Source organism: Plectropomus leopardus, chromosome 20 (genome assembly GCF_026936395.1).
Source record: "Plectropomus leopardus strain MGB_pleo_1.0 chromosome 20, ASM2693639v1, whole genome shotgun sequence".
In the NCBI taxonomy this organism is placed as follows: domain Eukaryota; kingdom Metazoa; phylum Chordata; class Actinopteri; order Perciformes; family Serranidae; genus Plectropomus; species Plectropomus leopardus.
The window spans coordinates 12,947,495-12,963,841 of NC_142195.1; the positions used below are offsets into that span (position 1 = coordinate 12,947,495).

Genomic DNA, 16,347 nt, shown 5'->3' on the forward strand with positions numbered 1-16,347 from the left:
TGTAAAGATGCTCATATCTTCTGTAAAATATCAAGTTCCCTTTGCACAATGAGCATATCTTCAGGCCAGCCACGAAAAATTGTTGATAAGAAAACAAAATTTTCCAAATTGGGCACTTCATCCACCTCTACTCCAGCATCACACCATCACCACCCACCCACTCTTAGCTCTAATACCAACATGGGCAATTTAAAATAAGCTCTTGGCCATTAGCCCTTTAGTGACAGATGGAGTCCCCAACCATTAACAAATCCAGTATTATAGACCCATCCGGGTCATGTTCTCTTTTGCTTACATATACTCTAAAGCACAAAAGGTCAAGTCATTCATTTCAGAACACATAAACATTCCCTTTAAAATAAAACTGACAGTTATATTCCGTTTACCATAACACAAGGAAAGAAATGCCCTCTAATGAAAGATTAGAGAAAAGTTAAACTAAACACTGAAGAAACTGCTTGAAGGTATTGAAGCATAGGTTCAAATCATGAGTACACAAATAAATTCAATTTCATCACCTTTTAAGATCCAGTGTTTGTGTAAACTGATGCAATTCAAAGACTGTGCGGGGATGCAGAAATACACCAGTCTGAAAAATGACTTCCACTTTTTTCCACATAACATTTATCCTCACTTTCGAGCGCTATGTAGCCCCTTTCTGACAAGATAGCATGACATAGTATCCATGGATGCCTTTGATAGTCTAATTTTGTTAGAAACCAGTGTCTATACAAAAAACTGACCCCACTACAGCAGGATTTATATACTAGATTGCTCAACTACCTGATTGTCATAATAACTGCAGGTATCAGATGACAAGTTGTCAATAAGCAACATACATTTTACATTTCATGTCAGAAAAGGAGTAAGAATAAACAAATGCTTGGGTAGTCCTACTGTTGTAACCAATTAATCCATCCATCATAAACCAGCTCTCCACCCAAGTGCCCATCCCCACACCTAAACCACTCTATTTCATGCTCTTCATACATTACACTGCCAAATATAAAAGAGGAAAACCATTAACAACAATATCACCATTACTGTGCTTTACAATCTCAGCCCCCATCTCTGTGACTCACAAAAAATCTCTTTTTGGACATATTTTCAAACAGTCTGATATTCTCTCTTTGCTTGATTTCTTCCTACAGTCTATTCCACGAAATCACACTACCACAGATATACACATACTTTCACACAGCCTTATTTATTCTAATTTGTTGGCACTTTGTAGTTGCTGTAGTCCTATTTACTTTTGGAGGAACAATTTATATATTAAAGTAGGGAAGCTTTTTCAACATTTGTGTGGCGTCACTGTTGTGCTGTGATTGGTATGTCTATTTATCTTTTAAACTAAACAAGAAACAAGAATTTAAAACACTGCAATGTTGGTAATTAAATGGTTTTTTTTTGTTGCTGTGTCGATGCATGTGCCCACAGCAGCGCTCGTACTTCATGTCAACCCTGCATAAGTCAGTGCCCCACTTGGTCCACCCCATAAACAAAGTCTGGGCACACAACTGCACCTGCCCCCAAACTTTTTTGTGATAGTTTGAGGTTTTGTCAAATTTTTGGTGTTTTCACTCAGATTTTTGTATGCAAATTAAAATGTTCTCAAAAGAAGGGGATGGAAAGGCGCCGCATATGCTGTTTTAAATACCATTTAAGGGTCAACTATAAGCCTTTGCATGATACCTCCCTGGGCTTTTGGCCAGGTCATTTGTCCCCTTTGACCCCCCATTTGGAAGGAGGGGCTGCTTGTGGTCTCTCATATACCTAAACTAAAATGAGATCTCCAAAGTAGACTGTCTGAGGGTTAGTTTCCTGGCACAGCTTTATTAGTGTATAATAAGCTTGTAATTGCTGTATGGACTGCAGAATGGGGAATAGTACCTGTCATTGATGCCAACCATTCAACCAAAAAAAAAAAAAAAAAAAATAAATGGCTGGTAAGCTCATATCCCAAGTCCCAAACAAAACTTTTAACAAATTGCCTTGATAAAACTCCCGCCTAGTCGTCGTCCTGCTCCCTCCCCTCTCCCACCTCATTGTATCCATCTGCACGTTATGTGGCCACATAATTTAAACAGTGTGACTGTTACATGCCGGCATTGTTTTGTTGGGCAGAGGAGCCAGTGAGGCCCGTGCGTCTTTAGTGAGGTTCTTGGGGAATACCGCATCCACCCTGCTGAATAACAAGACCAGACAAACTATGTGAACAATGTCCAAACAGGTCATATTACAAACAAAACAATTATTTGACAGCATTGGGACAGCTCTCAAAAGACATTACATGAAAAAAGGGCAAATGGGTTTAGGAAGAAAAGCAAGTTTTGTAAAAAACAATAATATCCTAATTTCTTTATTTTCATGTATTCCACAAAGTATTAAGCATTGGAATGCCATTGCAGTTGTTCATTTGGTCTCACTGTGTTTTGTGGTTTCCTTGTTGTCACTGTGTTGTTTTTACAGTGGTAACTCTGTGGAAATACTGCTGAAACCTTACAGTTTTTCATAACTAGTTACAAACATTTCTCAATACTAAATTCACTTTTTCAAAACTTCCCCTGCAGTAAGAAAAACAATAAATGTTGATGATTTTCTTTTTTCTTTTTTTTTAATTTCAGAACATCTTCACTCAAAAAACAGCCTTCACCACAACTGCATCGGAGCATACTTTATTTAACTGTTTGGCATATTTTTTTTTTCTTTTTTACAATCACTCTATACTTTTCAGATATTTTGATTAGACTTCTACTCAGGTATAAGTTGCTACATAATTTGCGATTCCAGATGCAGCATATTTCTTGGCTAAGCACAATAACTTCCCGGAGTCTTCCAGAGCCAAGAAATACCCAAATATTGTTTTAGTATGGATGCTGGTAGGTGGATTTTATCACTGCTAAGTAAACTGGCTGCTCACCATTGCTTGGTATTTACTTTACATTCTCATACTCAGCCATGTTTTCAACATTTGAATGTCTGTCTTTAGATTTTCTAAATAAACCTATTCACTTCTGGAGCCTGTTTAGGTAATTGTGTTATGTAGAAGAACTTTTCAACCATTTTAGGAAACGTTTGTTACAATATTCAAATTTATACCACTGTTAAATCAAAACACTATTCCAGCATGCTATTATCGCCATTATTATTCGATAACTGTAGCATCAAACAACTCATACAGCATACAGCCGGCCACTTCTAGGACATAGTCAGAGCAACTTGTGAGGACATGGTTAATGCACTTAAGACCATTTTGATATCTTACTGGTGTCCTTGCATGGTTGACATTCAGCTGTAGGTGTGAGAGGTGTGGGGATGACTCATGAGAGCAGTGCCAGGTGAGTTGATTAGCACAGCTGGTGCTCGTGGTCTAATCATACTCTCCCCTAAAATGCACAAGCATGCTGAACCTGAGACTGCACACCAGAGACAGCAACACCTGCTGTTGAGCTATGCTTGCTGTATGACGGAGAACATTTTTTGCTGAATTGTGTTAAAAGTTTTAGAGCAACTGGAGCCTGTGCGCTGTAGAAGCCAGGCAACCAGGGGTGGTGGCAGCAAGACTTGTTATAGTGCACCATAAAAAAAGGAATGTTTTTCAGACCAAAATGCATAGAATCTCCGTCTCTCCACTGCTTACAACCCAGCCAAGAATACAGAGACATCAAATAGGCAAGTTTATTTTAATTAATGAAAGGCCAGAATCACTTTTGTCTCAATTAGTGTTTTAATATTTAAAACATAGGACACACTCAAGAAAAAACGCATAGTATTTACACAAAGAGGGAACAGTCAGAGGTAATAACTGCAAGCAACACGTGATCCATGCCCAAATACAAAGCAAAAACGGAGCAATTCTCCTGGAATATTAATTAGAACTGGAATATGGCAGCAGTTAGCAGCCAATTAGCCTCTTAAGCACAGTGGATGATTTGCTGCAGTCTGCTCTTGACCCTGGTAATAGCAGCAGTGTACCAGCTGGTGTTGGAGGAGGTGAGGATGGACTCATTGATGGTAGTGTTGAAGTGCACCATTGCTTTATTTGGCATGCTGAACTTTTTCAGCTGCCACAGGAAGTAAAATTTCCTCTGTTGAGCCTTCTTGGTGAGGCTACTGATGTTTTCCTCCCATTTGAGGTCCTGGGTGAGCATGGTACCCAGGAAGCAGTAGGCCTCCATAGTGTTGGGTGAAGATGGGAACAAAGAAAACAAAGATGATGAACATCTGGGTATGAGCAGGCTGAACACAAAAGGTCCTCACCCATGTTGGATCTTGCTTTACTCACCCAGTGTAACCTCAATGAACATAATGTGCAGTCAGTCTAAAGGAAGAAAGATAATTTTGATTTTTAATTTTTTTTTTATAAAGAATGCCAAGAACTTTTAAGGGTCCCTATGGAATGATCTACCGGTACAGATACAGCAGTTTTGTAGGCTGTCCAGTTTCATAGTGGGTTAAGTACTGGCAAATGTTGAGGTTGGTGTAACATTGATTAAAAGCTTAACAGAATCATCCATCCGTCCCCTAGCCTTTGAAGTTTTGCATGGAGTTGATGCTTACCTCATCCACAGCAAGTCTATGCTGCCTCCTTTCAGCAGTAGCTTTGTGTCATTTATTAAAATTTTAAATGCCCACAGTGGTACATAAAGTTATCTTATGTTTGTTACTTAGACATCAGAAACCATTTAACATACTTGATAAATAAACACATGAGAACAGATTGTGGATTTCCATACCTTGCTGTATCACTACAGTGTTTCAGTTGATTGGAAGTGGCTCAAAATGGTTTTACAAACAAGGCCAGTCCTTTTGGACACATGGCTTATTACAGATAAAATACTTTGAACAAGTTTCTCAGAGATGTCAATAGCTTCATAGGTTGCATCTGTTAAAGTGCACTTACGACAACAGTCAAATGTCTGTCCTTGCAGACAGCCCTGAGTGGAATATCCTACTCCTTTACATCAAGCTGCAGGTGATAATTTTAGATTTGAAGATGGTGTATTGTAACTAACACCTGTTTAAAAGCAACTATTATCCTCACCTTTCACATCCCCCTTGATGTATCATTCCAAATCACCATCATTTCAGAGTTGCCTGACTTTTATCTTGTTATGCACCCTTTTTGCCAAATCAACACCCCAAAAAAATTCAAATAAACTTACAAATCAAAGAGAAAAAAATTGAAGCAGTTTACAGAACACAATTTACGTCAACCTCCAATTACCTCCCAGATGCCAGGCTTTGGAGATCTGCTTTGAAGGGTTTATAAAGCCCCAAGGGGAGTGATGAGGGCAAGCCTGCCCTCTGTCACCGTCTCTTCTGTGTGTAACAATATATTTCGGGCCTCAGATTTGAGATCCATCCTTGTCTGTTCTTAACGTCATCATTTGTGTGTCCTTTGCTGGATATAGGTTCACTGAACAAATCATAACATACCATGCATCTGTCTTTTTGAGTGTTATATCAATTCCTGATGTTGTTAATGACTGCATGTTCTTGCAGAATTACCTCTACTGTTTTTACTTTCAGAGTTGGGTGCTCCACCCTCTGTAGACTCATTTGGGCATTCTTAACTTAATTCTCTTAACTTTTCTTTTCAATTTCTGTGTGCACTTGGCTTTCTAGTCTTATGACCTTTTATTGGGATTGGCTGGACGTTTACTCATGCTAATTACGATCAACTGGCATGCGCTTTCAATTTACGAGGACAAGGGGATTCATCATTATTTGAACACAGGTGTGAACAATTCTGTGGTTTAAGAACACGTCATGAATCTGACTTTTCTTAGGACCTTTCTCAAGAACAAATTTCAGAGAAACCTTATGAATAAGCCCCTTTGATTGTGAATGGACCCAACATATTGGTCTCAATTTTTCCTCCTTTTCACTGTTGCTATGATGTTTTGTAGGACAACATCTCCACTTTAGTAAGTCATTGTGAGCACAATCCCTCAACTTCAAAACAAATAGAGCTACTTGCCATGTGCTCCTCTGGCACCTGGGATGGGTATATGGGTACCACCAAACATGAAATTATAAGGACTATGCTGGATTGTGAGCTGTTTTTTGTCTTCTGTCGAGACATTGTGGGCTGGAGTTTGCTGAGAGACCTGTAAATTTCTGTGTTCAGTAACATATCAGCAGGCATTTTTATGTCTCTAATTTAGTCAATAGCGACAGTATACAACTATAGATACTGTGAGACTCCATCCCAACCAGTGGTTTTGTCACCTGAAAAAGTAGAATAATAATTAGACATCAGTATTCGAAGTTTATGATATATAAACATATTTTTAGCTGCATGGGGCATTCAGTTGCACCAATAACTTCACCTCTGTTGGGTTCTTTTACTTTAGACTGACCTGTGTTGCTTGACAATCTGGCCACTGAGCAACCTGAAACCAATAATATTATAACCTCTGCACAACCTTATATGGGTTCCAATCACTTGTTGCAGATGGGTTAATTAGCCACAGGCTTGGCTTGATGGCCTCAGCTAGTTTGCATCTACATTACCCCTGGCCAAATTCTTAAACACACCAAATCTGTTAGTGCCCATGGTTTTTGAGATGGGCAACAAACACATATAGATGTGATATTTTGGTGTTCATATAATTCTCTTTATTCAGTGCCGATTTAATAAAAAAGGATTTAATTGCTAGCCTATATATAATGTGTTGGTTATATGTACACATTTTTAAGGAGCAATGTGTACAATATAATAAAGTGAACTCAAAGGCCGTTTTTTTTTTTCTTAGTGTGGTTTCTGTGGTTGCCATGGTCAGATGGAGAGCTGCAGTGGCAAGTTAAAAGTTAAACCATCCCCAAGACAGCAGTGGCATGTTGCCTCATGTTCATGAGAGCCACACTCTCTCTACTTGCAGCTGTGGCTAGAGGTGGCTTGATCTGTGCCACCTTCGAGGAATTGTACTTTTGGGTTGTCTCTCTTTCCAGTCATGTAAATATCTCAGTAACTCCCTCAGGGAATTTTCCTTAAATTTGGAACAAATGTCCACTTGGACTCAAGGGTGAACTGATTAGACTTTTGTCAAAGGCAGTCCCAAGATAAAACCCCAAACTGTAAAAATCCTGGTGTTATCTTTGATAATTAACTCATCTTAAATGTGCATATTAACACACTTATCCAGTCTTGTTTTCTGCAGCTCAGGAGACTCTTAAAGATCAGTTAAATTTGATCTCATATACACCGTGACTGTACAAGTCTGAACAGACATGGATATGAAATGCAACTTAACTGGTTGGCTAAAGGCATACAACCATGAGGCAGTAATTTTAGTTTAGATTCAGTATGAGCAGTTTCTCCTTGTACTTCTTATTCAGAAGAATGCCGATTGGCATTTCCAAAAGGACATGTAAAGGTCATTTGTTCTTTGTTCTGAGCCGTGTGGCCCTAGATTAGGCCTACTTTTGATGCGTTGCATTTTCTCAGTTTGTCCCATCTCCTACTGCAATGTCTTGAACTGTTCACTCTGGTATATTACTAGGGTACTGAGTGGCCCTGAAGTCTGTCATGGAACCCAAAAAATTCTGATGTTTGACATTTCCAGAGAGAGGAACTTTGTCCTTATAGAGAGCTTGGAGTCAAGCCAGATGCCCCTCTGTCTCCTCTGCCGCTGTGGTACAGACTGCACTCATTTTCTGATATAATTAAATCCTACAATCCCTGGCTCCTTATTCACAAGACATTTTCTGAAAAACTATGTGATATCAGTACAATGTTATACCTGATCAAATACTCATCCTGGCAAGACCATTATCTCATCAAGCACATTATCTTGCATACCTGTCAAAAAATACTTTAAATTTTTTGTATAGTTTGAATTTTATGTGTCTTGGTCAAAAGTCTTCCGGTTAAGGTTTGGGAGCTGTTTTTCTGAGGATTTCTTGCTAATCCTTGGCACTTTTTTTTCTTACCTGGCCGGATGTTCGTCACAATTAATAAGCTTACTTTGGTTGCTTTTTTATACTTTCAGGTTTACTCTCCATGCAGTGGACAGCCGAGGCAGCCACTCTGAGTCAAGCTTTGTCTCAGTACGGACATCTTGTCCAATGGTGGATGACAGCCGAGCTGAAGGTATTGTCACCTTTTTGATTTATTTTTTCCCCTTATTGTGCTTCTTTTAATTCCAATCTGTTACTTCTTCCATCTCACTTAAATGGATAATTTACCCACAATGTGTATCACTGAAATATCCAAATCTTTTAAACAAAAGCATGTTCATTTAGATTTTTGGCAGTACACCTGTTTATCAAACTCAACATTGTACCCCCCCCCCCCGCCCCCCCCAGTTATATTATATATTCTGCATGTTTGCAAGTCATAGTCACTTTACTGTAAATTCAAAAAACATCCAGTCATCATTTTATATCAGGTTTGATCTCAACTGAGAAAGTAAAAAAATCACAGAAATGAGGTCAGAATTCACATCAAGTTCTCTTTGATCACAACTCTTAACTTATCTTACAATCTGCACATGCTTGATTGCATATCATGGTTATTAAAACAAGCTGTGGTGAGCTGTAAAGGGGCACTCCACCAATTTCATATGTCAGATTCAATTCACTAATCATGGGGAGTTTGCCAGCCAGAGAGACGATATCAAGTTGCATTATGGGAAGTGTAGGATCCAGTGTATTTGATGCTTGGCCTATAGTAGAGACTTAAAGTCATCATCAATTTTTTGCCATCTGTCTCTAGCAAGTCCCCCAATGTTATAGTAGTGTAACACCAAGTTGTTGAAGTTCTCTATCAAACTATTGTCCTGCACTTTCATCTGTTTATTTGCTTTCCCTCTTTCTCCTGGCTATTTCTGTGGCTTGTGTCTGTCGCTCTTCTACCTCCTCACAGAGATAGCAGACAAGGTGTACAACCTATATAATGGCTACACCAGTGGCAAGGAGCAGCAGATGGCCTACAACACACTGATGGAGATCCCTCCTCCACTTCTATACAGAGTCCAGCACCACTACAATTCCCACTATGAGAAGTTCGGAGACTTTGTCTGGCGCAGTGAGGATGAGCTGGGCCCCAGGTGAGATGATCTGGGCGACAGCACAGTTTTGTCATAGAAGATGCATAAAATATTTCCAATTATACAGCTAGTTGTCGAAGTATTTTTTATTTATAACAGTTGTTTTCTTGGCTAGAATTATCCTTCATTTTTCTCAGTCTGCCACTATTTATCCAAGTGTCTTTGTCATCCTCTTTGATGACGTTGTTGTGTTGTGTAGGATCAATTACAGTCACCCTAAGGTTTCTTACATAACAAAAGCTGTCTGAACTGGTGCTGCCAGATTCAGACCATTAAGCCATTTCTAATGGCATAGTCTGCACCCTCTCAATGCTGTAGCACTGTTGCAGAATTGCCCAACCCGCTCCTTTTTCCCCCCACTTTCCAAAGTGCCTCTTCTGGAAAGCAAGTGGGCAAGGTCACTGTGAAAACTCTGGGGTTACAGTCGCTCCTCGCATTACCATGGTGATGCCAAAACAGTGTTTGACAGCCAAGCCAAACACTAAATTTGATAGTCAGCGTACACTAACTTGACTTCCAACTCCATTTCCTCTTCTTTCTCATAAACAAAGTTCCTCCGTGTCCACAACATGCCACCCTGACATCGCTTCACTCATGACCCTCTTAACAGGGAGCCCCCCAGCCCCTCCGCCCCCAACACTGATAGTTTTGCTGTGTTGTGAGCAGTCACTGAGACATTACTACAACATAGAGGAGAAGGGCAGCTCACTGACTTACAAAACTGCAATTGAGGAAACATAACAAAAGAACTTAAAAACATAGAACAAAACATTCATGTATGCAAGTCTGACAAGGAAGTTGGTCCAGTGCTGATGATAGCAACACGAGATCTTAAGTTACGGCCCAATGTTTTGGTTTGTCCACCCCCACTGCCTGGGAGCACTCCTTTCAAGCCATAAATAATATAATAATCGTGAAATAACTTTGGTCTGTAGGAAGATTATGCTTCTCTCTGATTGGTGAAGGGGGGTGGGAGGCACGGGTTGGCCATTGGGACTTAAATATGGGGATTTGGGGTGGTCAGATGGTGTGTTTGTGTGTGGGCAGCTATGGGGAAGGGGGGGCTTTTGGATGAGCGAGCACGGATTATTTACTGCCTGAAGTTGGCAGAGTTGAGCCTCGTTGGGGTAATTTACAAGCAGGCTCTATTGGTGGTGCCTTTTAAAAGGTAACAGAATGGCCAAGTGAAACGTAAGCACAGTCAGCTCTCCTCCAGGAGCCGACAATCCCAGGAGCCCCCAAATGTCCACCAGCATTGTTACAACTGAACACTAGCTCCTTTCATAATTATATTGTTCTCTGGACATGCTGTGAAACATAGTTACTGCATTTTTTTACCTTCACTGTAAACACAACCATTATCTTGTACTGAAATGTACTTTTTCTATTTCAACATATCAGTCTCTTTGATTTGAGGTTGTTTTTAGTTCTGGGCTGCCTTCTTTTGAAACTGTATTTGTGTTGTAATCAGTGACTTAAGATTCGGTTGCTTAAATCACATGTAACCAAATCTTTTACTTAGATGCAACGTAAAAGGTTGTGCAGAAAGAAATATTTTCTTTCATTCTTTCTTTTTTTCTTTGTCATTATGAATAGCATTGGATGTGTTTAATTTGTCCATAGCTCACATGCTTGCGAGCCTCCGTTGATTATGTGTTTGTTATTCTGTTGTTTCAGACGTAAGAATTTAAGGGAAATGAGAAAATGCCCCCCTTTTTCAGCAAATAAGTAAAAAGGATGTCTGTACTCCTTGCTTAACTAAAGACAGATGTTGATGCTCAGCAGACACTGCTTTTCAAAACAAATGGAATTTTGCCCTTCTCTGCGTGTGTTTTGCTGATTTTAGTATCTGCATGAGGTGAACCTTGAGTACTGTAGATGTGTCCTGTAGGTGTATTTCTGTTTTGGAAGTATGGAATAGATGCATGCGTTTGTTGGTTGGCATCTTCTCTGACTTTAGCTGACCTGACATATGGCTCTTTCATGCTGTAAACAGCAGCTCCAGACTCTGGACCTGGAGAGAAAATTCTTAGCTTCACTCACTCTAGACAGCTGCCTCTGGTGTAGTGTTCAGCAGAGTCAGTACCCAAGAATCCAAAATGCAATTGCATGTGGTGGTTTTGATCCAGACTGTCAGGCCATTCAGAGTGACAGGAGAGACACAGTTGCAATTCTTCTCATTTAAAGCTGTGCTTTCGTGCAGACACAGAGCCAGTGGAGGTGCAAATGAAGGTACAATGCCATATATTGTTTTCTTTCTCTCCTTTCTGAATATTTTTGTTGACTGGCTCATCAGATGAACTTTCTTGCACCAGTGTAAGTGGAGTGGCACAGCTGAGGTTGGGTTTGTGCAGATCAGATGGTGCAGGTGAATAAAAGGTGCCCTCTGTGGAATGAAATTATAGCTGAACATGTCCGATCAAGAGCACTACAAATGTTTTTATTTATTTTGGCAGCAGGACACGCCTCTCTCTCTCACACACCATCACTCATTCCTCCAAAGTTTTTAAACTACTTTCATGACTATGTTTTCATGACTGATGTAAAATGTTATAAACATATTATAATCTAGATTTAAATGCATTAAGGCTGATTTAGTGCATGCTTGATTAATACTTCCTTTCCTTCAAAAAGAAGAAAAGAGCCTTTTAAGAAATAGTTTAGAATTTTAGAAGTGGACTTTGTACGGGGTACTTATCCATAGTCAGTGTAAAACATACAATAGGTGTCAGTTGGCATGACCCAGTTTGAGGAAGCAAACTTGAGTCCAACACGGGAGTTAAGCAGTATACACCTGCAAACATATTTTAGCCACCTAAAAAAGTCCCACCTTAAAAAAAATAAATACCATTATAAATGTACACAATATTGAAAGTACTTTCACCACTTTACCTTTCTGTCAGACTGCTGTTGTAACAGGGCGGCAGTGCACTCATCAAAGCCCCCAGCTTCTACTGACCAAAAAGAAAACTGGCTGGTCTACCGCTGCTTCTATCTGTTATTTATTTTGTGTTATTTTGTGACTTTGGTGAAACCGAACAAACCGTTTTTAACACGAGATCCACCTTGGAGGCGGAACCAGATGCCGAACTGCAGCATGTTGCACGCTTGCAGTGTTCACATTGGCAGCGTCATGGCTATGATGCTTCTGCAGGGCTGCCTGTTGCTATGAGTTCTGTATTTTCATATTTACAAGCACATATTCTACTCATTTATAAAGCCATGCATAGTCCTGTATTGTCAACCACACTGACCTGCAAAGATTTAAAAAGAAAATGCCTTGTGTCAACAACTAATGGGATTCTGTTAACAGAGATATTGTCAGAGGGCTTTTATTTTGAAACATACGCAAGGAAGTTTGAGCAAAACATATATTTGTATTTCCTAATTTCTGTGACAGATAAAGACATTAACACTGTAATAAAAGGTGGTCTAGATTCAATATAATTATCAAAAAGCCCCTTTTGTTGTCTATTTCTGCTGACAAGCATGCGCTGAACGCACGAAAATGAGCAAGCCACAGTTTCTCTAGTTTCTTGTGGCTGACCGGCAGCTGAGCTGAGATGCGCCTGACAAGTGCTGCTGGTGCAGGCAGCTTAGCTGCTCTAACTTGTTAACATGGGCATCGAAAAAAAACTCATCAGGTTCGGCGACAATCACGCACTGTTTCGGCATCTGGTGTGAATCTGGTGTAAGTCACACAATAACACAAACTAACTGGTGGAGGCAGTGGGAGGCCAGCAGTTGCTGTGTTCAGCACTGTTGAATAACTGTTTTTCTCAATGGAGTCTGGCTTTGATGAGCACAATATAATCCACTGTAGATAATATTCTGCCTATGAAAAAGTAACACATAAAGCCACACTTCAAAAAATCTCAATTTTCCATTTAATTTATTTCTGCATCTGCTTGTTTCAATTCTGGTTGTCAACTTAAACTTGAGGGGAAGTGTAATGGTGATGGGATTTATGGAAATTACAATTGTGTGATGATGTTGACCTCAAATTTTCCTTTTTTTTCTTCTACCTCAATAGAAAAGCCAATCTGATCCTACATAGGGTGGAGAAGATTAGCCACTACTGTCGGTCCCTCCTACGTAGCACCCACATCCAGAGCCGCACTGACACAATGGCGTATGTTTACTGCCGGAGTGAAGATGGCCGACCTCCCAGTAACACGTGGCATAGCTCTTTACATGAAAGTCGTACCACCTGCATGGAAAAGCTCATTTCTGTACAGCGTAACACATACAGCAACACCAAACTCCGATGAGACAGGAGTTTGGAGATGGAAGCGTTTTGTTTTGTTTTTCCTGCTAAATGACATCAGTGATTGATGTACCTCCTCACCCACTGCAGCAGGTGTCTCTCAAGTGACTGGTGGATTTTGAAAACCAGGAGAGCCTAAAAAAACCTCAGAATTCACTGGACATTGAGTTAAAGTTACTGAAAAATGTGGCCTACCTTTATTATAAGGCAGAGGACTAAAAAAAGAAAAGAAAAACTGGAGTGAACATATTTCTCAACTGCAAAATGCCAGTGATTGCACATATCAATGAGAAACTGCAGTGTGAACATGTAAAATATCATTCAGCCAAGCAAACTGGTTGGCTTTAATACTTTGAATGTAATATTGTTGTTCCTTTTCGGTGCTTTGAAGCTTACCTGGAACACTTAAAAGAGAGGGGAAAAAAAGGAAACATTCACTAGCATTACTTATTTGCCTTTACTACCTTATTTGAAAGGAGAAATTGAATAATTTTAAAGCCGTTTGAAGTCACTTTCTAGTTTACCCAGTAATGACAAAAGTAAAAGATTTTCTTCACGAATTTGAGATAAATGAAAAACTACATAGTTAGTCGTGTATAACATTTGATAGATTAAGTTGAGATGGCAAGGCTTTGTGCGGTAACAGGATTGACCAATAGGTGACTATCAGCCTGTTGAAATTATGCAAAGATAGAGTGGACTGAAATTATGCAAAGTGGATGGCATTCAAACATCCTATTTATTCATAAACTTTCAATTAGTGCTGATTTCAGTGCAGAAATCTGGAAATTCTTGTCATCTCTCTTTGTAAAAACTACCCTACCCTAAAGAAACTTAACTTGATTTCAAGAACATTTGTATCTCAGACTAGAAACAGACCCAAACACAGTAGATTATGATTTCATTACAAAAAAGTTAAGGCTTTTGCCACACTGAAGTCTTTGAGATAAATGCTTTACATAATTTGTTGGGTTTTGGTATGTGACTAAACACACCAACAGTACTGACACTGGAAAAAAAAGAAATCAAATGCTATTGCTAGATTTAATGATTTCCGAAAGATCACATAATATGTTTGTAAACTAATAATAAATTACAACTTGTTAGTGCAATGCGACTTTTGTCAACATGGCAGAAGTCATGTGGTTCTGAAAGAAAAATGGGTTAAGTATTATACACAGAAAAGCAGAACAGAATTCGACATGACATTGCAGTCACAATATGGTAATAACATGGTTAAAGAGTGATTAAAAATCGAATATGTTGGTTGCATCTTTGATGTTTGATCAAAATGTGTACTCATAGAAAATATGACAGCATAATAGAATAATGATATTGAGAAGCATTTTCGGGTGTTCGAACAGTTTGTGTTGAACCAGCTGTAAATGTTTGAGGGACTGTCCACTGAAAAAGTGTCAGTGATTGTAAGGATCACCTGTGGATCTTTTAATCCTCTTATTTTTTGGTCCAATGTCATATCTTCAAAGCCATGGATATTGTTTTAATGGAGATAAACAATGCCTTTTTCAGTATTTGCATCTTATGTTATATTAATTGTAATAATAAATTATTATATTGTAAATTTCAAATTGTAAAAAAGACATATGTATAATTACGTGGCTTTGATTGTCTTTTTTCTGAAGAATGTGAAATATTAAAAATGTATATTAAAACAGAAAACTTTTCTTTCATCAGTGCAATAGAGTGATACAGTTATTTAAGTTTTAAAATCAACAATATTGAATGTCTGTAAAGCATTTTTTAAACCTATTTTAACATAAGTGGTGTTTGGCAGGCCTATTGAAATACCCCCCACAAGAATTATCATTAATTATCTAAAATTGTATACCTCGTATCCAGGTGAAGTGATTCTCTCATGGATGTACTAATAATTTCTGTGAAGATTCCAATTCCAAGATGCAAATTTGTATTTGAATCTTATTATTGTTTCTGTCATACTGTGGTAGGCCATGAAAATATCATAAAAAGTTGTAGTATAATATGCCATAAATATTATGATGCACTTGAAAAAGCCATGAAATGACATCGAGTAGTATTCCATAAAAGATATAATTGAAAGTCAAAATAGAGTATGTCATTAAAAATGGGTCAAGTGTTTGTGAAGTATGCCAAAAAAGTGTCATGAAATAGGCATTTGATTTATACAGTCAGAAACATCAGACTGACATCAGATTGGCATAGGAATAATAATGGGCTGCACCTTATCTGTCATTCTTTTTGCTCTTGTCATGAACATGGTGGCCAAGTCAGCCGAGATGGAATGGAGGGGCCCACTAACTGTGTCGGGAGTACAATATTCCCCGAAAAGAGCATTCATAAACGACCTTACAATCACAACAGCATCAGTCCCAGGGAGTTAGGTGGATCCTAAAAGGACTTGAGAAACTTATCACCTGGGCAAGGAGTTTCAAGCCCAACAAGTCAAGGTCCATGGTGCTGAAGAGGGGGAAGGTGATCGACAAATTTCACTTTGTACTATCTGGAACCGCCATTCCCTCCATCACAGAGCAACCAGTCAAAAATTTCAGAAAGCTCTTTGACTTCACTCTGAAAGACTCTTCCGCCATACAGAAGTCCAGCAAAGACCTTGAAGCCTGGCTCACTAGGGTCGAAAAGTCTGCCCTGTCTGTCAGATTCAAGGTCTGGATTTACCAGCATTCCATCTTGCCCTGGATCCTGTGGCCTCTGCTGGATTACTTGGTTCTTCTGATCACGGTTGAATCCCTGGAAAGGAAGATATGATGGGTTTCTCCACAAATGGCTGGGTCTTTCCAGCAGCCTTAACAGCGCAGCACTGTAGGAGACCAGTGACATCTTGCAGCTCCCATTCAGAGGCCTCACTGAATAGTTGATGGTGACAGGACAAGAAAAGCTCTACAGTACAAGGACTCCAGGAACCAGATGGTGTCATCAGTTGGCATCGAGGTGAGAACTGGGGGGAAATGGAGGGCGGAGAGACCAGTGGAGGTGGCAGAGCCACACCAAAAACATCATAATATA

The 16,347-nt window shown here is 39.3% G+C and overlaps 1 protein-coding gene across 1 annotated transcript in view; it reads left to right on the top strand.

Annotated features, from left to right (window-relative positions):
* The window catches only part of astn2 (astrotactin 2), a 360,618-nt gene extending 345,633 nt beyond the window's left edge, over positions 1–14,985 (top strand). The window contains exons 21-23 of the mRNA XM_042509044.2: positions 8,001–8,101; positions 8,876–9,059; positions 13,093–14,985. Of these exons, the coding sequence (XP_042364978.1) occupies positions 8,001–8,101; positions 8,876–9,059; positions 13,093–13,330 (523 nt within the window). The 3' untranslated portion in view covers positions 13,331–14,985. The remainder of the gene's footprint in view (positions 1–8,000; positions 8,102–8,875; positions 9,060–13,092) is intronic.
* Positions 14,986–16,347: the final 1,362 nt, after the last annotated feature.